The sequence below is a fragment of the Cheilinus undulatus genome, linkage group 14 (genome assembly GCF_018320785.1).
Source record: "Cheilinus undulatus linkage group 14, ASM1832078v1, whole genome shotgun sequence".
Taxonomy (NCBI): domain Eukaryota; kingdom Metazoa; phylum Chordata; class Actinopteri; order Labriformes; family Labridae; genus Cheilinus; species Cheilinus undulatus.
Genome location: NC_054878.1, coordinates 35,683,751 through 35,710,064, shown reverse-complemented (window position 1 = coordinate 35,710,064; position 26,314 = coordinate 35,683,751). Strand labels below are relative to the sequence as shown.

General features: G+C 38.5%; 1 protein-coding gene across 10 annotated transcripts in view; it reads right to left on the bottom strand.

The window, feature by feature from the left end:
• Positions 1-10,301: 10,301 nt before the first annotated feature.
• Positions 10,302-26,314, bottom strand: part of lama2 (laminin, alpha 2) — a 356,517-nt gene continuing 340,504 nt past the window's right edge. For 9 of the 10 annotated variants that reach the window (XM_041805224.1, XM_041805228.1, XM_041805227.1 and 6 more), the window contains 11 exons: positions 26,019-26,102; positions 21,874-21,986; positions 19,227-19,320; positions 18,499-18,594; positions 16,886-16,966; positions 16,695-16,772; positions 14,973-15,051; positions 14,704-14,835; positions 14,326-14,456; positions 13,810-14,029; positions 10,302-13,705 (listed from right to left, as the gene is read on the bottom strand). In XM_041805224.1, coding sequence (XP_041661158.1) covers positions 13,545-13,705; positions 13,810-14,029; positions 14,326-14,456; positions 14,704-14,835; positions 14,973-15,051; positions 16,695-16,772; positions 16,886-16,966; positions 18,499-18,594; positions 19,227-19,320; positions 21,874-21,986; positions 26,019-26,102 — 1,269 coding nt within the window. In that variant the 3' untranslated portion in view covers positions 10,302-13,544. The remainder of the gene's footprint in view (positions 13,706-13,809; positions 14,030-14,325; positions 14,457-14,703; positions 14,836-14,972; positions 15,052-16,694; positions 16,773-16,885; positions 16,967-18,498; positions 18,595-19,226; positions 19,321-21,873; positions 21,987-26,018; positions 26,103-26,314) is intronic. The other variant, XM_041805230.1, reaches the window with a different exon arrangement.

Sequence of the window (26,314 nt, the reverse complement as noted above, 5' to 3'; positions counted from 1 at the left end):
CTTATGTAAAGAGGACCACAATAATAAACGAGGAATGCACAATATAAATCTGATGTGTCCATTCATTTCTTCCTCAGTCACTGAGAAATGCACCTACATGTCAGCAGGAATGGGGGTAAGCCATGTTTCCAGAGCTACAGTGAGTAACAGAGCTCTAACAGCTCTGCTTTTGTAGTCATACATCGCCCTCTAGTGGATTTAAAATGTTAGTGCTGGTCAATGACTTTAAACTGTCTCAGATGTAGTTCAGAGAGGAAAATGCTGAATTAAACTCAAGTACTGTGAAACAGCAAGGATTTTTTAACCATACATCTTAGTTTTATTTAGGATGCCTACATTATTTTACTCAAAGAAACAAAATTACTATTATTATTAGGGTTAAAATTATTAGTCCCTTATGCAAATGGTCAGTCATGCCTCCTTTTGCAGAATAACAATGTGCAGTCTTTTGTTGTTGTTTTAACAAGTCTCAGACTCGTCTCTTGAGGAATCCCAGCCCATTCTTCTTTGACCAATCTCCCAAGGTCCTCCAGATTTGATGGTTTTCTGGCATAGACCTTGGTCTCCAGTTCACTCCACAGATTTTCAACAGGGTTTAACTCTGAGCTTTGTGTAGAGCAGTCAATAATGTTCACTGCACAGGGCACAATTTACTCACCTCTTTTGGCGCCATGTTGCCAAGGCTAAACGGACTGATGCTGTCTCATATAAAGTACTCTATCATGCGCTGACTGCATGGATCCGCTGGTCAGCTGCGTGGATCATCACTGCTCTCTATATTAAAACTCTAAACTAACCAGAGCCACGTCTATTGGATTATAAAATGTATGCAGATAAAATGTATGCAGATCTGCCAGCTACTCATTGTGCTTACAGGAAGCGGGCTGTACCAGAGGGCAGAGCTGTAATTGGTTACTTTCAGAGATGGATAAAGTACTAGACTCAAGTAAAAGTAGGGTTACTTTGGAAAAATGTACTTAAGTAGAAGTGAAAGTAGCAATCTATAAATCTACTGAAGTAAAAGTAAACAGTGCTGAGTTGTTACTTTTGATACCTGGGGAGGTTATCAGTAAAATATGATCTTATCTTAATGTGAAATAACTACAAGAGAATATGAATCTATAACCAGGTAGTTTTTTGTAAGGTGAGACATAACCTAAAGTCAAATGTATCTGCTTTTCTTTTTTTTGCTACTGACTGTCATGTGTTGTGAAAGTCTCCCTTTAGCAAAATGTTCACAGGAAAATGAGTGAATTCCTCAATTTAATCAACAAATTACTAAAATTAACCTGTTGTCATGGGAAAACAAGTGTTGTAGGCCTGAGATGAAACAATATAAACAAGTCAACTTCTTAGGAAAATCACCAAAATACCTGTTACCATGCATGTATAATAAAATGTATGGCTTTCTGTCCTCAGATGCTTTCTATTAGATCATCAGTATTTTATTACTAAAAATGATACCATCAAAAAGCGTGGGCAGGTCTAATACCGTCATACACGCCACTTTTCCCTCTGGCAGCATCGGGTTGATTCACTCTGATGTGGCTGTGTAGTGCAACATTACCCCCTGGTGGAGTATTAGTGAAAAGGCTTCTTCTTCCTAAAGGCTTATTAGGGCCCAAACACCGAGTGGTGCGAGAACCTAATTGTGATCGCTAGGATTATCTTACTTATCATTTGCCGTCATTGCATGGACTTTTGAGACCCTTAACATTTCTGAATTTGAGGGAAATTTTGCACGTACATCTGGTCTCATGAAAATTTTGATATTTTTTGGGTTTCCTGTGCAATCATTCAGAATTGCAAAAATAGTGCCCCCTAACTGTTTCCAAAGTCAAAGCCCCCTCTTTTGACTATGTCGTAGATTCATGAAATTTTGTGTGCAGGTGCGGCTTGGGGAGATCTACAAAAAAAGCCCCTTGGGCCTACACTCTATCTCCAACAGGAAATCTGCCATTTTGAATAAATTTGCAAAAAAGGGGCTGTTTTTGGCCTTTTCCAGGGGTCATATCTTGATTAACTCCTCTGAGGGATTTTATCCGATTGACTTGTACTTTGGTACAGAGCTACATGACACATAGATGATGAAAACTTATTCGGGGTTTTCTCATTAGTCGAAAGGTGTGGCCATGGCCTCATATTTCTTTGGTAAACAGGAAGTAGTTTATAACTCAGCTGTGCATTGTCTGATTGGACTCATATTGCTCAGGAATATTGATGGTCATGGCCTGCACCCATTCATGTGGTCAGATTTTTTACAGATCAAAGCGCCACCTAGTGGTGACAGGAAATGTAAAGGTTTATGGTGCAAGCTACCGTTTAAACTATCCAAGATATCCACTTCAAATTTTTGTCAGGAAGGACTAAAGAAGTGGATTTAGCTTTGTGACTTTTTATCAGAGGGAGTGGTCTCAGCGGGGCGACAAAGTCAAGAGTCGCCATTTTGTCTCGCCAATAAATTTTTAACAGTCGGCTGGTGCTCACTAAAAATTTCCATTTATTACAAGATTGGCCAAATCCTGCTGAAATTAGCCCAGGCACATTCCTCAAGGTTGATATTACTCAAATTTGAAGGTCAAGAGTCCTTACCTAAAATGGTGTGACGGTGACAATTTTTCATTTTTCATGTCACAGGAAGTAGAATTATCTAGTGCTTACAAAACTTGTAAAGCCATGAAACTTGGCAGGAAAAACCCCCAGTAGTAAAACAAGATTATTGTTGGGATGATTGTCGGTGGGCATGGCTTTTTGGCTCAGTAACGCCCCCCTACAGTATTTGAAAATTCAGCCCCTGCAGCAGGATTATCCAAGGATTTTGAAAATTCTTGAGCTTATACATCATTTTAAGTTCTACAAAAAAGCCTTCGGACCCATGCCGTAAAACAAACAGGAAGTCTGTCATTTTTATTTTTGTGGTCAAAAAGCAGCACATTTATCATGATTATCACTACAGCCATTTTTACATAAAAACTATCCTCTGAGAACAGAATCCCTTTTCTTCTTTGTTTTTTTTTTTGTTTGTTTTTTTTTTTTCTCTTTTTTAAGGTTTGGTGTTTAAATGTCAATCAGATCCACTAATGTGCCTGAAACTGCTGTAGTATGCATGCCAGGCCAGTAGTTGGCAGTGTGACCGACAATGAAACACATGCATGCACACCTTTCCTTCCTCCTGGTGGGATCAACAGACAAACATGGCTGACACTCAAATGTTTGTGTGGACCGTGGACAGATGAAGTCGGGTTGCTTCCTAGTGACATTCAACCACAAAATAAATAGATATTTAAAAAATGGGAACATATAAACGTTGGCAGGAAGTGAGCAGCACAAACAAACAGCACATTTTTGTGTGGTCTGTGCAGCATCAGGCCAAGATCAAGTCTCTGACGGACTACATGCAGAACATGGAGCAGAAGAACAGACAGCTGGAGGAGAGCCAGGACGCTTTGACCAAGGAGCTCGCTAAGCTGCAGGCTCACGGTTCGCACATTTATATTAACCATTAAAACATCTTAGCTCACGTAAAAACAGGGTAACTTGATGGAATTTTCCTCTTTGTTTTTAATCAGAGAAAACACAAGAGATGTCAGGAGAGGAGAAGGAGGACATCAGCAGACACGATGGGGACGGGGACATAAAGGTGAGGAGGAAACACGTCACTGAGAATCTCTGTTACAGAAATGTGAAATAACTGAATGTTTTTGTGTCTGTGTGGCACAGAAAGACAAGCTCACAGAGTAAGTCTGTCTGTTTTAAATCCAGCTACATTTTTAATGACATTACAGAGCACAGACATAAGAAGAAACACATGGCATGACATATTTGAATCAAAGTCTGCAGTAAAATAAGTACACTAATTATTTAGACCAGTGTTACTGAAAACTGCTCAACCAGAGAGCCAAATTGTTGAAAAATACCTTTGCAATAGCCACATCTAAAGTGGTGAAAAGTGGCAAAAATTGATTAAAAGAGATATAAATGGTCAGAAAGCAGAAAAAAATAGTATAAAGGTTCAAAATTGGAATAAAATGGCAAAAACTGGGTGAAAAGTGTCAAAAAAGAAGTTACAGATAACAAAAATGGTCAGAAAGCAGCAAAAAATGTGCTAAAAATAGTGAAAAGTGACTTAAATGGCCAAAAAGACTTAAATTAGTGAAAAGGCGAAAAATAGGCATTAAATAGCAACAACTAGGTGACAAGTAGCAAAAATGGGGGAAAAGTGTTACAAAAAAGGAGTTATGGATGATAAAAATAGTCAGAAGCTGCAAAAATGTGGTAAAAAATAGTAACAAGTGACTAACATGGGAAAAAAAGGCAAAAATGTAGTAAAAATTAATGAAAAGTGACTATAATGGTCAAAAAGCAGCAAAAATGTGGTAAAAAAATAGTGAGAAGTGACTGAAAAGGTCAAAAAGCAGCAAAAAAATGGTGAGAAGGTGCAAAATTGGAATTAAATGGCAAAAATGTGGGTGAGAAGCAACAAAAAAGAGTTACAGATGACAAAAATTGTCAGAAAGCAGCAAAAATGTGGTAAAAACTATATAAAAGTAAGTAAATTGGTCAAAAAGCTTCAAAAATGTGGTAAAAAGAGTGAGAAGTGACTAAAATGGGCAGAAAGATGCAAAAATGAATGAAAAGTGACTAAAATGTCTAAAAGCAGCAAAAAAAAATTGGTGAATGGGTGAAAAATAGGCATTAAATGGCAAAAACTACGTAAACAATATAGCAACAATGGGTAAGAAGCAACATAAAAAAGGTGTTACAGATGAAAGAAATTGTCAGAAAGTGGCAAAAATGTGGTAAAATAATGGTGAAAAGTCACTGAAAGGGGCAAAAAGTGGCAAAATGGGCTAAAAAAAATATGTGAAAAGTGACTTAAATTGTAAAAAGCAACAAAAATGTGGTATAAAAATGGTGAAAATTGAGTTATATAGTCAAAAAGTGGCAAAAATGTGGTAAATTACTGCTTAAAAGTGACTAAATGGGTAAAATGCTGCAAAGAGTGACAAAATGTAAAAAGTGTCATTTAATGTCAAAAAGCAGGTTAAAATTTGGTGAAAAGTGGCCAAAAAATTGCTAAAAAGGGGCAAGAATTGCAAATATCAAAAAGCAGGATGAAAGTGACAAAAAATACAAAACTGGCAAGAGGAAGTGGTACAAATGGGTTAAAAGAGGCAAAAATGGATTCAAGTGTGAAAAAAGAAAAAAAGGGAGAAGGATCAGAAATAAGGGTAATAAAAAAAACTAAGAGAAAAAATAAAGGTTGACAATTAAAGCCTCCTGTATAAGGGTGGGAAACAAACTGATTAATGTGACTTGACATGGATCATTCCTGAGGTCAAAGTTTTTCAAGGTTTTCTGGGGAAAAGTATTTGAAATAAAGACATCATAGAGCCACAAACCATCCCAATGAAGCCACACGTTGAGTTTTACTCATTCAGACTAATAACTGTTTGTGACAAGACTTGAACTGGCTCTGGAATTTAGTCTAAAAGTGTCTAAACTGGGCCTAAAATTTTGACTTCAAGTCCACAGAGACGAATGAAGCAGTAGGAAAATCAACAAACCTATTCATGTTTGATATTTTTTAGATCTAGGATATTTCCACAGATTTGATTGGTTCTCATTGGACCACTTCATGCTGGTTTAAATGATCCTAAAGTTTTTTTTTTATTGTTTTTCAAACCAAAGTAGTGACAGTCATTACGACTGTCTACTGTGTGTGATCCTCATGAGGAAGGATGTAAAATCCTTGTACCACTCCTCTTTACTGAGTCAGGAACTTTTAGCTGCGTACGACTGTAGTCTGGCTTTACACTGGCTCTAAAAGTCTACACACACCTGCTACACTGTTGTCATGTGAAGGTTCCCTACCTGGGGTCCGGGCACCCCTGGGGGCTCCTATAATGAACTTTTATTTATAGAGTCATGATTGAAAATGTAATGTAAGAGAAAGTATTAGAGCCCTCTAAAAGGTCAAACAAAATAAAGAGGATTTGTACATTTCTTGGAAAAAGGTGACATTTAAAAGTACATTTTTTTAAATGATAAAGTCGTATTTTTTCAAGAACCTGAACTCAGAATTTTCTAGTTCAAAAGTCCTAAATTATTACATTATGCACTTTAAAATTTCAAGTTTGTAATGTCAGAATTGAACATTCTAAACTGGTGAATTTACAAGGATCCAAACTGAAAACAGTGAACAGAAATGTCTCTTCAGAGTCTGGGGAATAATGATAATGTGATCGTTCTTGGATCATTTCCTCTCTGATCAATCCTACTAAGAAAAATCTCCTGATTAGGTGATCAACTGTAGGACTTATGGAAGGAAAACAGCTTCTTCTCATCATTTTCTTTTTCCACGGCTCTTTTGGATTTTATAATGACAAAAAATTCTACCTTTTAGTTGACATAAATTTCCAGTTTTCTTTTTCTGGTAAATTTATGACTTGTTAAATTAGAAATGTTTGAGATTTTACTTAAAAATTGACTGAAGCTTCTCATTTTGATATTCTTATGGTGACTCTAAATGCCGTTGCAATGACAGATAGTTTATATGCAGATATTTATGAGGAACTCATTTATGTAGGCCTGTTACGCTGGGATTTAGTCAATAAAACATGATGTTTAATTTCTCAGAGATTGTCCTGGGGGGGCTTTAGAGTGTTTAGAGTAGAGGGACCCCAAAGAAAAAAGGTTAGGACCCACTGATGTAAAGGTCTATCATTTCAGAAATGTTCTGCCTTGTACCATTTTTTTAGGCCAAATAACTGTTTGGAGAAATTTCCAGAAACCAGATGAACAAAATGAATATGTTGATGTGGTTTGTTGACATTTCTCCAGACAGTTACTCTGCCTTTAAAAAGCGCCCAATCAGAGCTTAGCGAGTGTCTCCTCTCAGTCTGAACCAGGGTCTGCTACTGGAGCAGGAGAGGCTGATGTCAGACTACGACAAACTGAAGACTGAAGAGCAGGAGAAGGACGCCAAGCTGCAGAAACTCCTGTGAGTAAAGGACTTATCCGTATGTTTATTTATGTGGAATGTGAGTTCATGTGTTTTTTGTTGGCAGGCTGCTGAATGAGCAGAGGGAGCAGGCCAGAGAGGACCTGAAGAGCCTGGAGGGGCAGGGTACCAAAGTATCATTTATTTTGAAAGGGCATTTGAACGTACGGAAATCAAGAAAATGGACAACTTCACTCGTTTTTCGATTCTGGAGACAAATCAAAAAACGAGTGAAGTTTTCCGTTTTCTTGATTTCCATATGTTCAAATGCCCATTCAAAATAAATGATACTTTGGTACCCTGACCCTGGAGGAGAGCGTGGTAAGTATTTCCTGTTTCTACAGTGGAAGAGATGAAGTCCCCATGAGGGGCTCGGTGATCACCCATGCATGCAAATAAAGACTCCATCCTGTAAAACTCCGGCTGTGTCTGTGTTTTTGTTGCATAACCCCCTACTTACATCTTTGATGGCTCCCCAGGGGAGCGCCGCACCACGCCCCCCCTACTCCATCAGGCATACCTTGATCCAGGTACCGGCCACAGCGGGGTTTGAACCCCAGCATCCCTGTGCAGAACTGGTCTAGTCCAGTCCTCTGTGCCACCGCCGCCATACCTTTCACACTGCTGTCTCTTCTCCTGGCGCATTTATCCTCTTTGTTTAGGATGTGGCTTTAAAATTCACTGAGACCAAGATGGGAGTTGAACCTTGAACCTCCTGACTCTGAGTCAGTCCACTATCTCTTTAGGCTATAGATCCAGACATGCAGCAGAGCCTCAGAGGGGCTTTTCCTTCTTTATTTGGACTCAAATCTTGAAAACTTAAAGACACTGGTTAAATTTGAAAGGCCAACTCCCGTCCAGCTCTCCTGAAGTCTAGATTTGGACTCAGACTTTTAAAGTAGATGAACCCATGGTAAGATTTGAACCTATAAACTCCTGATTCACAGTCAGTTGGCTTTTCCATTAATCCACTGGAATACACCCCTGTTCATATTTCTCAGAGGATCTGATCTCTGCTTTTGGGGACTGGACTTAAAAAAGAACCAAGAATCAAACCCACAACCCTTTCAACTCTACGGCAGTCCTCTTCACTCCTGAGTCAGCGATTTACAGCTGCAGCTTCAAAAATCCACAGAAGATTTGAACCAACAACCTCATGACTCCAGAGCAGTTACCTGTCCAACTGAGCTAAAGCACAGGCTCAGTGTAGCTGCAGTTTCTCTGAGACTTCACATCTGGAGTAGAACATCTCTACAATCCACAATCTTTGCTGCTGGAGACTATTTTCATACTAGAGTTGCACATCTCCATGAGCGATGATCTTTGCTGCTGAAGACCATTTTCACATCTGGAGTTGAACATCTCTATGATCAACAATCTTTGCTGCTGAAGCCCATTTTCATACTTGAGTTGCACCTCTCCATGAGTGATAATCTTTGCTAATGAAGACCATTTTCACATCTTGTGTTGCACCTATCCATGAGTGATAATCTTTGCTGCTGAGACCATTTTCACATCTTGTGTTGCACCTCTCCATGAGTGATAATCTTTGCTGCTGAGGACTATTTTCACATCTTGTGTTGCACCTCTCCATGAGTGATAATCTTTGCTGCTGAGGACCATTTTCACATCTTGTGTTGCACCTCTCCATGAGTGATAATCTTTGCTGCTGAGGACTATTTTCACATCTTGTGTTGCACCTCTCCATGAGTGATAATCTTTGCTGCTGAGGACCATTTTCACATCTTGTGTTGCACATCTCAATCTTGAAAACTAAAAGAAATTGGTTAGATTTGAAAGGCCAATTCCTGTCCACGTCTCCTGAAGTCTATATTTGGACTCAGACTTTTAAAAGAGATGAACCCATGATAAGACTTGAACCTGTAAACTCCCGATTCATAGTCAGTTGGCTTTTTCACTTATCCACTAAGGCATATACCTGTTTGTGTTTCTCAGAGGATCTGATCTCTTCTTTTGGGGACTGGACTTAAAAATGAACCAAGAATTAAACCCACAACATTCCAACTCTACGGCAGTCCTCTTCACTCCTGAGTCAGCGATTTACAGCTGCAGCTTCAAAAATCCACAGAAGATTTGAACCAACAACCTCATGACTCCAGAGCAGTTACCTGTCCAACTGAGCTAAAGCACAGGCTCAGTGTAGCTGCAGTTTCTCTGAGACTTCACATCTGGAGTAGAACATCTCTACAATCCACAATCTTTGATGCTGGAGACCGTTTTCATACTAGAGTTGCACATCTCCATGAGCGATGATCTTTGCTGCTGAAGACCATTTTCACATCTGGAGTTGAACATCTCTGCGATCCACAATCTTTGCTGCTGGAGACCGTTTTCATTCTAGAGTAGAACATCTCTATGATCAACAATCTTTGCTGCTGAAGCCCATTTTCATACTTGAGTTGCACATCTCCATGAGTGATGATCTTGGCTGCCGAAGACCATGTTTTCATACTTAAGTTGCACATCTCCATGAGTGATGATCTTTGCTACTGGAGACCATTTTCACATCTTGAGTTTCACATCTCCATGAGTGATGATCTTTGCTGCTGAAGACCATTTTCATACTTGAGAGGAGATATAGATAGATATAAAGGGACTGACTTTAATAATGAAACAAACTTGTACACATCTTGAGGTCTCTCTTTGCTCCTCTGGTCAATCTTCATCACCAATGGTTGGTGATGAAGTTAATGCTTTTAGCCACTCTATCATTCTTTGCCTGTGGAGTGAGTGCGCACACGAGGGAGAGGGAGTGAGGCTGCAAGCATGCAGGAGAGAGAGACAGAGAAACAGTGGCTGAGCCAAGCAGAGCAGAAAGAAGAGCTGTGAAAATGACAATACAGTGATTTGGAGTAATAATTTGGAGCTGCATTCAAAATTTTCAGGGTGCATGCCTCCTTCCCATTACTTTTACTGCCAAAATAATGGCAAGCTCTGGAAATTAATGGCGGGTATCACCCTCTGTTTCTGTGACAGCGTGAGTGTTGCAAATCTCACATAACTATGGGTGCAGCGCGCCTTGTTGCTGGCATGCAACGGCTGCTACATATCCGCTTTCGCGTAACACCTAAACATGCAACGGGTTGCGAGGGCCAATTATCGCTGCTTGCAGCTTTAATTTTTTTCATTGTCTCAAATTATGTATTTGAACGCTGATGTGTTGATTAAAAGACTGAAATGATTTTTGAGGTGATTCATCCCCAAGATGCCATATCTGAATGTCAACATAATTTGTCTAATCATTAATCTGTAGTTAAAATAAGGACAGGACAATCTGTGAGATGCTATTAAGAATATATTTTACAAACAGCTGCTTATGTATTTAAGACACACCATGCACCGTACACTGCCATCCTGCAGAAACATTGTACTTTTTATTTCAACATCACTGAATTCTAAAAAGCTGTGGATTGTGTCAAACTTCCCCATCCTGTCAAGTGTTAAGAATATTGCACCCAAACTCTGTTAAAATTGGTCTCATCAGGATGTTTGTTGTAGAATCAGTACATCAAAATTACACACAGATTTCATGGATTCAGATGTGTATAAAACAGTGTAAAAAGTTTCAGTTACTTGTAGAAAAAAACCTGGGTACAAAGGATTTAAATGAAGGCTAGCTTCATTATTCATGAGTGTGTTTACATGGACTTGGTTTTGCTGTCGCTGTTTGGTTTTACATCATCTCAGCTTTGAGAAACCTAAGTAAGCTTTCTGAAGAACTCTGAAAGAAAACTGGATGCTGTGGAATATACACCTTCTCCTGTCTTCTGACATGCTGCCTCAGCTAGCTGACAGATCAGAAAAACAGCAGCAACACGAAGGCCTATTTCTTGGGCGACAAAGAAACAGAGTTTTGCCTCTTGTGAATGAGAGAAATAAATATAACTTGAAGATTAGATAGGAGACCCTGTCTATCCAGTTATGGCTGTGTATCTTCCCCTATTGTTCCCTTGTCCGTCCTATGCAGTGGCATTGACAGGCTGACACCAACCAAAGAGAAGGGCATGTTTTATATTTGTTATTGCGCTCTTCTGCCACAGCTGGAAATGAGGTGGATACACACTAAATCTGCATCTTTTTTGTTGTATAAAAAATCAAGGCGCCTGCGCAATAAGATAACCTGATCAGAAACCAGGATACTGGTCTCGGTGCATGTCAACATTATATCCAGAATATGACTAAAACTAGATAGATACTCAAGTCCATGTAAGCACTCTCAATGGTGAAACAAGGTAATGACTAGATCTTTATGAACAATGATTTATAACACTATTGCTCTTAACAGTCCAGTGTAACTGAAGGACACATTACACTCTTTGCTGAATTAGATTTTATGTTCACACAATCACATATTCTTAAAGTCTTGCTAGCATTAATACTGTTAACACCTGTATCAAGTTTACAGGTCTTAATACTTTAAACTTCACTCGTGAACAAACAACAGTATGAGACAGTTTAAAACACTTTATCACTAGTATATATTTAGTGGTCAGAACATTGGACGGTACATTGTGGAAGCCCTAAGCAGACATTTATCAGTACATTTGATTCTATTCCATTTTAATTCATAATGTGTTAGTAATGTTGGGTGCTTTCTTATCCAACATGCTGTCTCAATGCCATACGGTGCTGGTATCAGTGCTGGTACCAAGGCTCAGTCCCAATATACCCCTTGCCCTGCCCCTGTTTTGTGCATTCACATCTAGGGATATTAGCCTTGCTAATCATGGGCAAGATGGCTATCAAAAAAATGTTAAAATGTTAGTAAACTGTAAATATGATTTGTAAATTACAACAACCATCCAATCTCTTAATCTGAAGTTGTTTCAGTGCACTATGATCCTTCTATTTCTCAAAGCATTTGGACATCCAATTGTGGTAGAAACTTCGGGCAACATTGTCTCATCTGTTTACATAAAAACCTTGCAGGCTACTGATGATACATCATGAACTTGAAGGGTGGTCCCATTTTGTAACAGGGCCTTCTCCCACCACCAAAAACATGCTCATGAAGTTGACTGGTGACTTGGCCGTGAATGTGAATGTGCCTGGTTGTCTGGCTCTGTATGTCAGCCCTGCGATTGACTGGCGACCAGTCCAGGGTGTACCCTGCCTCTTACCCAATGACAGCTGGGATAGGCTCCAGCTCCCCCGCGAGCAGTATAGAAGATGGATGGATGGATGGGTTTAAGCCATTACAGTTTGTAACTGATTTTTTTTAAGAGGACCTTGAAAACAAGCACTAAGAGCAGGGGTGATTGTAGCATCAGACCTTAGGGGTGCTAAGCTCTACCAAGTGTTTAATCCTCCATATCTTTATGCTTATGCCCTTTACTGTTAAATCAAACATCTGTATGCAGAACTTGTCCTTAAGGGCACTATGAATTCTCTAAATTAAATAATTATCTTAGCATGACTGAAAATAATCATCTCATAAAAAAGAGTTCATTTTTTACTTCAGGGATTTTTGGCTATTTCCATCATTTTATAAAATAAAGATATTTGCAAAATTTATACCAGATGTAAAAAAAAATCAGTTTGAACTCTTGCCCCTGTTTTGATTATTTTAAGGGTGGCAAGTGAAATTCAGGGGTGATCCAGCCCTCCTAAAGAAGTCAAAATAGCCTAAAGTTAGAAATGGAACTGAACCAAAGTCTAAGAAGTCACACTTGTACTTAATACCAGTACTTTACTCAATATCAGTTTATGGCATGATGTTTGCCACTCATGATGAGCATGTAGGCAAAGTTCAAGCTCTATCTGCAGTTTTGAAGTGTTTAAATGATCATGATAAAAAATAGAACACACTGCAAAATATGCACTACTAATTTGTTAAGAGAGGGGCATAGGAACATGATAATAGAACAAACTTTCAAAATAATTTTAAGAATTGTAGTGGTTATTAACAGGTGTTTATATTTGTACTCTGTGAGCACTCAAATATGAGTCCTTGTATTTGGTCAGAAAAAGAGGTATCCCATGTGTTAATTTCTCATGACCTTAAGAAAACATTTGACATTATCATGGCAAAACCAGCACCGTTATACAAAGACAACACATTAAATAAATAAGCCAAAATCTTGAGAAAACAACCCAAATTTTTAGAAACAAAATGTATAATTTGATGTTCCCTTTGGGCTTTCATAGTAAACCAAGTGAGGTTTTCATCCTGAACATATGAGTGGAAACTGATGGCAAAAAAGAGTGTAAGAGTGTTGTTCTTGCACTTTGAAACCTTCACCTGGTAACTTACACACCAGTAGGAATGAAACAGATGTTTTCAGGTCTTTCTTTCTTCAGTCATTAATATCATCACATGATAAACTGTTAGGTTTTTGTCAGTAATCACATCTGGCAGAAAACTTGATCTCACTGATTTGAATGACTTTAGGTTATTTACTTTGTGTGATTCCATTACAAAGAAACTGATCATTATTTCTTGAAACTTCTCATTAAACTTAAGTGCAGATTTGTACTACCGTATTAAAGAAACGGCACATTAGAGGCTCTTTGGCACTGGTTAGGCAGCTACAGCAGGACAGGACAGAGGCTGGACTCCTTTGATCTCCAGAGCTTTGTTGAACTGAACATCCATGACCTTAGAGGCCTTTGTGATCTTCAGGTTCTTCATGCAACCTCTGAAGGAAGAGCTGCTGGACAGAGCTGCCTGACGAACTCCGTCTGAGGAGGGAAAGATCAAGAACCCAAGATGATATTTCAAAGTCATTATATATTTACAGATCTAAAATTATAGCTGATTAAATGTGTTTTAGTAAATGTATTACCAGGATATCCTCCAACATAGATGGGGTCGTTGGTGTCACACGTGTTGGAGCGAGCATTAGGGCTCTCTGCTTTGCTCGTCTGCCCGTCGACCACCAGCTCCAACCTGTGGCGAAGCTTTTTAGCGATGACGGAGTGCCACTGGCTGTCACAGAAGCCCTCCCCTTCAGGCATGTGCTCAGCTGTGATTCGTCCAGCTCCGTTGTCAACGTGGAAGAGAAGCTAAAAGGAAAGGAGGGAAATTTTTAAAAATCTTTTCTAATTTCATAAAGGTTTGTCTCTGAGTTAATGCAGAAATGAGGATAAGGAATATTTCAGCAGTTTAGGAGGTAAGGTTGTCAACATTTCCGCTACGCTAATGCTTTTGTGCATGGATCATACTGGATGAATGTGTTTAATAGGGGGTATTTCAGGTAGCCAATCACATGAGAGTGATTTGTCTGTTTTTCCTGCAGCTGTCCACCAGAATGCAAGGAAGCAAATACAAATATGTATTTCTTTTAATGTTTGTGACATACCTTGCCCTGGACGATCTCCAATCCCAACCCATCGCTGGCTTGGTTACTGACGGCCAAAAGGACTCCACTGGTTTTACTGGTTCTGAACTCTAGTGCTATGGACACGTCAAGACCCACTCTGTAAGAAGAAACTGGAGGTGATGGAGAGAGAGATAAATATCCATGTTTAAATAAAGATATATGTAGAATAGGAAAAATAAAGAGAGCCATTTGGACTGGGCTTTTGCTAGGTGTAGAATAAAAGGTTTGTGGGTCATTGTTAGGTGGTTGTTACATAGCTGCTAGCATGTTAGTAGACACCAAAAACCAAATACTAACAGCACAGAAGAAAGGATAAGATGAAAACTAAGAAAAAGGTTCATCTGTGTCTCTTCTCACCTGCTTTCAGGTAGCCCGTGCCATCAAAAAAGGTGCCCGCCTCCGTAGCAACAAAGCATCTTCCTACCATGTGACTGGAGAAGGGCGCAGCCATGTTCAGTCTAAAGTCTTCGATGACATTTTCAGTACGACCTAAATGAAAAGATGAAGAGGCTACTTACCCAGGGAAAAATCAAAGCTTATTGTGAAACTTTCAGCATAATTAAGGGATTAGAAAAAACGACCCATTTATGATGCAAATGATGGCAAAAATAACACAAATCTGTTACCTGTACCAGGAGCTTTAGTGCTAACAGGACCTCCCACCATCTTTAAGTTACGGATACATCCATTAATACTGTAAAGGATCTAGAAACAGGACAATAGAACAATTAATTCATAGTGAAAAAAACATGAAAGCACTCAGCAATCATCAGTTCTATTTTTTTACACTAACAGTGTTCACATTTTAGAGTAGGGGTTCTCAACTGGTGGGCTGGGACCCAAAAATGTGTTGCAAAGCTGTGAATGTGTGTCAGAAAAGAAAAATTGTCAGAGTCTATAAAGGGCATTTAATGTTTTCCCTTGTAGTTAAATTTGTTTTTTAATAGCAGAAAGGAAACAAAAGTTATAGGAGTTTTCATTGTGAATCAATCTAAAATCTTTGAGGAATTTTCCTTGTTAACATTTCAAGGAAACTTAAAGACCTTGTAAAGTGAAATCCAAAATTTGTGTCTTAACACACTAGATATGTTGGAATAAGGTTGTTGTAAATGTGAAAACACTGAGATCTGCATGTGACTGAATTTTGCATTGAGACCAATAGAAAGTTTTTCTCCTCTTTCCTGGCTGGGTTTAATTTGGGCGGGACAAATATGTGGGCTGCTGATGTCACATGTCACCAGCCCACAATGGGGAAATAACCCCCCCCCCCCCCCCCCCAAAAGCTACAATGATATAAAATCACAGAGCAGTTAATCTCAGTACAGTCTGTTGTTAGCTGATGTCACTGCCTTGATTGAAAGTTAACATTCAGTTAAATGCTGTTTTTTGTTCATTGTGAGGTAAATTTGACAAATCTATCAGCCACAGTGGTCTATGATCATTATTCAACGCATCATAACATAGATTTAAGCCAGAAACTAACTTTGTCTCTTCTTTAGCATAGTCACTGTAAGGTCAAGGGGCAGGCTAATTACATGAGTGTGTTCCTCCATTCAGATTGTAGCAATTTTTAAATTTGAGAGGATCATATTTCTCCTGAGTGGGCGTGGCTTAAGCTCACTCAACAGACACACCCACACCATCCTGGAGTAGATTTAACTGCCTATTTTTTCATGATTTTGAAGTTGAATTTTTTTAAACTTAGAGATGTTGTTTCTGACTCAAATTTTACTTGGGGGTTCATTTCACAGTGGCCTATCACACAACAAACCTAAATACAGATGTATATTCACTTTACTGGGGTCTTTAAAGTAATTTCTCCTCAATTTTTGGGTCAATTCTGAGGACATTTTCCCAGAAACTGTAGGTAATATTATATTGGACTTTTCACATCAATTTTTAAAAAAGAACGTTTTGGATTTTTCAGCAGTAACTATTTGGACTTGACAGCACCTCTTGGCAGTTCTTTCCTGGTCTCCTGGAAAATTTCAGGAAAATCTGATCTAATCCAATGCTCCTTCTGTTTTACACAATATCTGTTTTGCAACATGTTCCACCTGAAGCAAAAACAAGATTTTTTTTATCCACCCAGTGGACCCTGATTAACCTCAGGTTAGCTGATAGCTAGATTGAGCTTCATCTGAGCATATTTTGATTGCAATTCACTTTAAAAATTGTTAAAAGCAAAAGCTTTTTTTTTACAATAACATTGCTTGTTACGACCTATTGTGCAGCCCTAGCCTTCAAAACAAGTTGAAATGAATAAATTTGAGTTTAAATTTGATTTCAAATTTAAATTCAAATGTAACTGGATGAAGGTTAGTGTGTGTATGTGTGCTTTATTTTACCGGTCCTATTCTCTTGGTGGTGTAGTTTTGCGGTAATCCACCGACATATACAATTCCCACCACGTCCAACAGATCAGCCTTGAAAAAGAAGATATGTTATTAATTCAGCATAAAAACTTGAATAAAGAATGCTGAGTTTAAAACTAGGTCAGATTTATGAGGGAGGCATTTGGAGAACAAAAATAACACACCTTCTTTGGGCTTGTCATCTGTTTACTGTATTTCCCGTCGACCAGCAGTAGGCCTCTCTGTTTGACTCGACTCACACGGATCTGAGAGGAGAAAGACAGAAAGAAAGGCATGAATATAAAGACATGCAGAATACTGAGAGATGATTAAACCTGATCAGAAAGAATAGAGTCAAATATGAGAGGTGGGAGATATAAAGAAAGGGATGAATAGAGAAGAAAACTCTTTTCACATTATCAAAGAAGACTGTATTTGGGCCTGAATCATGTTCACCATGTTCTTTCACTTGACATTTATATTATGCTTTCTTTAATAATACAGAATGTGGTTTATTCTTCTAGGTAGACTGTGAGAGGGATGAATGTGTCCCAAAGCATCAATGTCTCTGATTTCAGTGCATATAAAGAGAAAAAAAAGTTATTTAAAATTTAGTAAAACTAAATGGGCAGAGCCAGACATGATTAATAGCCAGGGCTAAGCCCAGACAAAGGGCGATCAAGAGGGCCACTACCTCGAAATTGTTTTGCTTGGCACAGAGTTGTACACACTATTTTTATGCCATTTTAAACACATATTTAGATTTAAGATGCCCCCAAAAATGTATACATTGAGTAAAAATTATGCAGTTAAAAAAAATCCTTCAGTCCAGTTGGGTTTAAAGTGTCGTTATCATTCTAAACTCATGATACACCATGTTGAGGTTTGATAACGTTCACTTCTACCTCCTAAAATGTCTGATGTTTGTTTTTTAAGTTACATTGCATATGTAGGATAGGAGTTTGGTGTAAAAGTTTATAGTTGAAACTATTCATATTCAAAAAAGAGCTTCAAAAGCAACATATGGAGTTACAGATATTAGTATGTAATTTTCAGAACAATTCTTAAAGTTTGGCTTTAAGAATTACATTTCTATGTTGTGATCAGCAAGGCGTAGTAGTTTACTGCTTATTTCTTTTGCATTTTCATTTATCTAACACTTACAAGCAGCAGGCTTTTAACCAACCTGAAAGATTCAGGGCTTTCAAGGCTGCTTTCACACCAGGGGCCCGTTGCCAGATCCAAGTGCACTTGAGCCTAAAGTCCGGTTCTTTCTGGTAAGTGTAAATGCAAACTAACCGCGCCCGGACACTGGGCCCACTTGGGGAGGTGGTCTCGGGTGCAGAGCAACTAGGCCTAATGTGAAAGCAGGCCTGAGAAAACATTCAGGGCTTAAGCCCCACAAGCCCCCCCTTGCTCCGCCTATGGTAAGGATGATGTTTGTGTGGAAATATCAACTTTGAAGTACGTCTGTAAAAAGTTGCCAAAATTACAGAAAAAGACCAAAAGAACATATAAAATAATAGTATTTAATAAATATTATAAAGCTTCAAATGACAGATGGATCAGAAAATGTGACATTCACATATAATCAAAGGTAAGCAGTAAAATACATCACATAGGTCAGTAACGTTTTAAGAGCATTGCTCCCAAAAGTGTTTAAAATCTCACTTTATTTCCAAGTTTAGTATTTCCTAAACAAAGTCACAAATGCACAAAGTGATTAAACTGTTTCAAAATTGACAAAACGTCTGACAAACACAGAAGTATGAATAAAAAGACTGACTAAGAGTCCTACCTTGTGCCAGTTTCCATCGTTAATGGAGAAGGGGACGCAAGCAGATGTGTTTCCATGGCCGAGGTCATAACCCAGACAGACCTGTCCGTTCTTAATCTACAGAGAGAGAGAGAGAGAGAGAAATGCAGGGTTAAGATGTTATGACAGAAGAGCAACCAGCAGAGAAGGTTGATATCAATTCAGTGAAAAGGATAGATCAAGATTCCATGGATTGTAGGTGTGCAGAAGGAAAAAAAGAGGAAGGATGACTACCCTTATCTAGAGCGAAGGCCATTCTTAATGGCATACTGAGACATTCTGGACAATGCTGTGCTTCCAACTTTGTGTCAACAGTTCGGGGAAGACGTTTTACTAACATGACTGTGCCCCAGTGTACAAAGCAAGGACAATAAAAACATGGCCCACACAGAGCCCTGACCTCAACTTCATTGAGCACAGAATGAGTGGGCACAGATTCCCACAAAAATATTCCAAAATTTTTTGGAAAGCCTCCCAAGAAGGGCAGAGGCTGTTATAGCTGCAAAAAGGGGCCAACTCCATAATAAAGTACATGTATTTGAAAAAAATACCATTACAGTCTCTGCTGGGGGTAATGATCATGTGGCCGAATACCTTTGTCCATATAGTGTAGCATCAAAATATTGTGCTGACAGATGCAAAGAATTGGCTTAATGGAGCCTTCAGACAACCAAGAGATTATGAACATATAGATGCAGGTGAATGTTTACCTGTATGGACACAAAATCAGCGTGGTTGATTCTCGCCATGTAGAGGACAAGACCAGAATCCTCTGTCGTCCTAAGCTCAAACTCCAATATCAGCCTGAAACACACAAAAAACGTGTTAGATTAAATAAACTGACTCTCCACTTAGTTAGGTACACCTGTTCAACTTCTCAACAATGTGAATATCTAACCACATGGCAGCAACCACTGTATTTAGGAGAAGGCCTAAATGAGCATCAGAATTAGAAAGAAGGGTGATTTAGGTGACTATGACCATGCCATGTATGAGTAACGCTGAGACAAATGCACAGCAATTCAACTGAAATCTGGATTCTCACAGCACATCAACAAGAGACGCCATATCCTACATGCAGAACCACATTCCCATCAACAGATACAATTATTTCTGCACAACAAAATTCCTGACTGCTTTAAATGCATGAAGATGCATTTTCAGTCAAAACACAAAGTAAAAAACTCATTTATGTTCGGATTGAATATCCCAAACAAATTGAAAATATGTGTTTAAATTATGCAGTATTTATTTTGATTGGCATAGTGCGACTTCTAAAGGTCAGGAAGTGGAAAAGAATTGCAGCTTTACGTCAAATATGATTATGTTTTCAATTTGACAGTAAACAAGGTCTAGGAAATAAATGTTATTATACAAAATCAATCCCCTACCTATAGAAATGATGTCTGTAAGTGTATTTGCATTGATGGTTGCTCGTTATCTTTTCAACATTGTTGTTTTTGTTACTCTCACTCTCCAGGTTTTCAGGGTGGGTTCACTGCTTTAATATTTATTGAGGATGCTTCCCTGGATGTTGACCTGCTGCACAGCTGTGTAGGTAGAAATCTCATCCTGTCCAAACTATCACTCATTCACTTTATTTATTTAGAGCTGTGCTCCACAGTGTGGGATCTGTGATCAAAAAGCTGTCAAGATGCTCACAAACTCACCCACACATGGGTCAGAGTTTGCTGTGCTGAATGTGTAACATGTGAGAGGCATAGAGCAGAGAAACAGCTGAAATAGTCAAGTTCACCTAAGTATAATTACTGAAGTTTACTTTACTGACACTGATGCTACCTAATTTTACTCCATGACATTTTTAAAGCAATTATTTTGCTCTATTTCCACCACATTTATTTCACAACCTGACCTACTTTACTTTAGGGGTGAATATCGTTATACAATATGAAGATTAGCTTTTGAAAAAACATATTTTCATAGGTTTATATATCATTTGCAGCAGTGGTTCTCAACTGATCTCAGGATCCATCACCTCCTCCTCAGTGAGAACAACCCAAATTACCACAAAAATGTCATCAAATTCAATTGACCTATAGAAAAAAATAGCATTTCAAACATTAGATGGAAAAAAACATGATTTAACAAAGAGACAGGACAAACAAATGTTTAAAAACCACATCAATACAAACGTCCTGATAGGACAAGCATGCAAATATCTTATTTTACTCAGTTCCTCATAAAAACAAGTAGATTTTGACTCCAATGATGCCAAAAACAGCTCCTAAATCAACTTATGAGGCCCAACCTACCCAAAAAGAACCACTCTATTACCATATATTCTCATCAGCCACTTTATTAAGTACATCTGGAGAGTTGAAGCCCATTTTGCTTTGCAGGACTGCCGGATTTCTTCAGGGCATTGATTCAATAAGATTTCTGAACATTCCACAGAGCAAGGGTGGAAAGTAACTGATTTCACTCACTCAAATTACTGTAATCGAGTAGTGTTTTTTCAATACCTGTACTTTTTTGAGTACATTTTGAAATCAGTACTTTTACTTCTACTTAAGTTAGTTTTAACCAGAGCAATTGAACTTTTACTCAAGTACAATACTCTTTTACTTTTCTACCTCTGTTGTCTGCACAGTTGCACAGAGTGAGAGAATGATTCCACATTACATCCATAAACAGGTGTTGAACGCAGCAAAAACTGGAGTGTTGATATCTCAGGGTTAAATATTTTGAAGTTGACTTTAACTCCCAAAGTGTAATTTTAACTCCATCCTGGGTGAAAAGTCTTCAGTGTTGGAGTGATTTGACAGTGTGCTGTCCACTGCTGTTTCAAATCCGTAGGGATTTGTGGATGAAGTTTGCCATCATCTCCTTAGGCAGAGTGTTGAGATGCATGAGTTCTTCTGTTCTTGTTTCAGGTGAATTATTGTTGTTATTTTATGTGAGACACATTTGTACTGTGAATAAAGTTATCCACTGAGTTAGCTTGCCTGCCTGTGACTTAAAGTGTTCCTAAAAGACGCATATTCTACATATATTCATACATATTCTATATTTATTTCTATATCTATTCTATATATTCTATTCTATATATAGGCTGCTTGTTGTCTTGTTAATATTTATTGTAGTAAGGATAATTTTACACAAAAAAAATCTAAAACTGAATATTTCAGCAGTCCCAAATGTTTTAAATTTCATATTAATCTACCGTTAATTACTGTCGTTATCTAATCATTAATTTAATTATTATTCAATCATTGTAGTAATTAGACAAGTGTCAGGAACTTCTTAGAAAGTTCAAGCTGTTATCTATGCATACCTTTAGTATCTGCTTAAAAAAACACATAAAACAACAAAAGATTATTCATTCTGGGTACAAACCTCTCTCTGACTTTGGTGTCATCAAAAGCGAAGCTCATGTGGCTGTTCTTGGTCAGTCCGAACTGATAGGCCTTCTCAAGTGCTGTCGAGGCCACAGCTGATGCACATGAATCCTGCAGATTGGACAGAACATGTCAGAGATGCTGACAGGGTCTCACTGCTCCTATTGCTTCCTGTCAAATGAAACCTTAACACCCAAGCAGGAAACATGTCAGTCATTATAATGGGGTTTGGATATGTGATCTGCAGGGATCTGAAGGACTGGCTGGTCACTATGGCTCAATTTTAATCTAAATAAAGTAATGAATTTTGAACATTAATTTTAGTTTATTGCAGTATAAATTGCATGCATTTTTTTCTTACCAGTTTCTTGATTTGGAATTTAATTATATGTGAATAAATTCATTTTGCAATATTAGCTTTTAGAATTGTGATCTAAATGAGTGTAATGCCATTGTTTTTGCTAATGCTAATATTACAATAACCACTTTAAATGGTTGTTCTTGCAAACTTCAAACACACTGCTCCTCTTATCATGGATTTTGAAGGCTTTCTGCTGTGGATCTGCCCATCTACAAATGCTTCATCTACCAACACCACCTCTGTACTTCATTATCATCCTTAGCTGTTAATGCTATTATTGCATTGTTCTGTTTTCTATCAATCATGGCTTTTGTTATTTTTCTTCACATGTTCCTACCATTATTAATGACATTAAAGCCTTATCCTACACATTAGGAGATAAGTTTATGGTCATGAAAGCCATAAATTTGTCTTGAACTTGTTGTTTCTCTTGTCCCTCTTTCTGTATCCCCCTCCTCTCTCTCCCTGCTTGTCCTCCACCCCCACATCTCCCTACCTCTTTCCAAAGGAAACTAGCTTAAGAAGATGGCTGTTAACATGAGTCTGGTTCTGCTCAAGGCCCCTGATTGTTTAAGGGACGGTTTCCCTCACCACTGTTTATGGGTTGGTTGTGCAGCTTTGGTTTGCTTTAACTGTGAAATAGTGTTAACTAGTGTTGAATATTAAGAAATATACAGAAGTGCATGTACAAAATTACCCCCTGAAGTCCAGTGAACTTCTCTTAATGTGACAGCAATTAACAAATAATTTTTTTAAAGACTTTTTGGGGGGGGGCTTTTTATGCCTTTACCTAGAGAAGACGACAGTGGATCGAGTCAGAAACAGGGTCGAGAGAATGGAGAAAGACACACAAGGAAGTAGCCACAGGCTAGACTTGAACCCCAGCCACCTGCGTGCATGGGGCAAGCCTTAAACCACTAGACCATCTGCACCCCACAAAACAAAATGTCGATGGAAAAACCCTTAAGAGATGCTAAAAGATTATTTCATGAGGTGCATAATCTAACTTTTGAGTTTTCCACTGAGCCATCTGCTGTTTTTTTTTAAACTTCAGTGAGACATTAAAAGGAGCAGCAAGAAGTAGGAGAACTCTAAGGCAGTGATTCTCAACTGGTGGGTTGGGACCCAAAGTGGGTCGCGGAGCAGTTTTCAGTGGGAAAATCATGGTGAAAGTCCTGAAGTCCTTATTGGAGATGCATCGATAACTTATTTTACCCTTTTTTTACTGTGAAATTTAATGTTTGATTGATATTTCAACAAATGTATCTCCTCTTCTTGCAATAGATGTCAACTTTTCCCATGATAATGAAGTAATTTCACAAGTTCTATGGAAAATTGGCAGAAATCACACATAATGATGGGGAAAGAAGGTATAAAACCTGTCAGTTTTGTCCTTTTTCTTTTTTATATCAGGTGTTCTGGTCCTGATCATGCTCCAACCTACAAGATATTCAATAACTAAACATGCGTTATTGAAATTTTTTTGGAAACCTTGGTCGTGATCTGTAGTAAGACAGACCAGTGGGTCCTGATGTTGGACCAGTTGAGAACCACTGCTCTAAGGTAAGTAGCATCCAGCTGCCCTGCTGTATTTTAACTACTGCATAAAACAGTTTATGTTATAAGGAAGTTTGATACATTAGTTTGAGGCCTTAATCTCATTGCAGTTAGTATGTTAACAATGTCAGTCCCCTTAAAATATATATTGTTTTCTGTGCAAAATATGCCACATGTTGTTTCAATAGATTAAGTGCATAATCTCTAACTTTTCACCCTCTTTTACTACCTTAAATCACTTCACTAGGAGGGTGAGTTTAGATGATATCTTTTTTCATAATGAAACAGTTTAATATTCAATAATATCTTATATTTTTTCTCTTTTTATCTGCACAAACCATTGCAAGGACATGCTTTGAAGCAAGTTACACAAAGTACTGTATAAATATAATGGATTTCCCCATTTTACAGGCTGTAATTCAGCTGGTGACCAGAGGGTGTCAGTGTTGTAATACAAGACTCCTTATCTAAACTTTAAATTTTACTCATTTTCCTGCAATTATTTGATCATTTCTATCGTTTCCTTCTTCCTTTATTCACTCTCTTTTATCTTCTGTTTTTTTAATCTAAATCTTCCTCTCTTTCATAATTTCATGCCTTCCTCCCATCTGCTACCACTGTCTTTTCCTCTCCACCCCTTCACTGTCAGATCTCCTTTCATCTCCCTTTCCCCCTTTTCCCTCTCTTCTTTCTTTTCCTCCTCTCATTATGTTGTTGTCGTCACTGCTTTATTCTTCCAAAAACTCAGCCTTCCTCTTCTTCTTTCTTTGTACAACTTTATTTTGGACTTCTTATCTCTGCTCCCTTTGCTTTAACCTTACTTTTCTTCCTCTCTTGCAATTCTCTTATTTGCTTTCTTTCTTATTTCTTTTCTTATTATTTCCTTATTATTTCTTTTCCAGCTTTTTTTTGGCTTCTTTTCATACTTTCTCTGCTGCTGCATCCCCGATTCCTACTACATCTATTAGAAACCTCTTAGCTTATATTGTGTCCAATTCTTTCATTTTAGTCTCTTTTCTTCTTAAAATTGTCTTACAGCCTTTGTAAGCTTCGTCCTCTTCACTTCTTCTGCTTTAGCTTGGACCAGTTGACTTTTGCTTCCATCCGACTGTTTTTATCTTGCCATATTTCCTTTTTCTTCCTTACTTCTTACACTTCTCAAACCTCTCTCTCCATCCAGATCTTGTAGCTTTGTTTCAACTTTCCTCACCTTTTCCTTCATTTGTTAGTGACCTCCTGTTGTCACCTTTTCTGCTCTGGTTCCTTCCCTTTCCTCTCATATTTCCACCTTTGTTTCCCTGCTACCTCCTAACTCTTCTTCTTCTTTTGAGGCCTTCATCTTCTTTTTGATCGCTCTCAGCTCATATTAAGTAACAAAACTGCTCTGCCATACCTTCAGTGTAGAATCTGAGAGCATCTCTGTGACTGCTTAATCTCCCCTCCTCTCTTGTTCTCTTTCAAGTGAAGACATTCCCCACTCCGTGACCTTGCTTTGTTACAGCTGACACTCACCTCTTATCGCTCCCTGTCCTCATATCCGCTCCTTCTCCTCCCTCTTTTTCCCCCTCCTCTTTTTTCTTATTCTCCTCCTAACCTAACAAAAGGGAGATGTCACCCGCTCAGACGCTCCTTCCTTCCCTCTTCTTTTATTATCCTGCTTCCTTTCCTCCGTCTTTCCATTAAACGAACAAAAGGCCGCCGATGCTCTGTTCAGAAAGACTCTCCCTCTCTCTTCTTCCTCTCCCCTCATGGCTGCACCTTTTCTCTCTCCACTCACATCTCTGCCCTCTCTGTCTTCTGACTCTTTCATCCTCCTTTCACTCAATGCCTCTCTCCTTTTTTCTCTTTCTGTCTCTCTCTCTCTCATCCCTTTTGCGTCTTTCCATTAAGCTAACAAAAGGATGATGGCCTTCACTTTGGAGCAGCCGGGTTTTGGTTGGAGGTCACAGCAATAAAATCAGAAGTCATTTAGTTGGGATTTGGTATAAGTGTGTGTGAGTACAAGGGGATATGTGCCTTTGAGTTCAAGCAAGCTTTTCTTCACTCTGCTTTTAGTTGGTTTATAACACTGTTGATTCAACATCTAGAGGTTAATCTCTTGGGCTACTTATTGTATGACTTATTCAAAGACGGTAATATATTCCTTAAAAGCACATCAAACAAGCAATATTATTTAAAAAATATAAATAAATAAAGTGAATGTGTGAGCTTGTGTGTGCATATACCACATCAGCGTCAGGCTCCTGAGCAGTAGGCGGGGCGGCAGCAGTAGTAGGTGGGGCAACAGGTGCAGCAGGGGGTGTGGTCTCCTACAGGTAAGTGGTTAGGAAGTGAGAAGGAAGGGGATTATAGAGCTAAAATAGTCACTGCCTGCGTTTTTCAGTGGTTCTGTTTCTGGAAGTACATTTACCCATTCAAATCCGCCATTAAAATCCTTCTATCAAGGTTTTAATCCAGGTGACAAGCCAACTAGCCCCCTGAATACTCATGACTATAAGGTCTAGTCCACACATACCAAGAC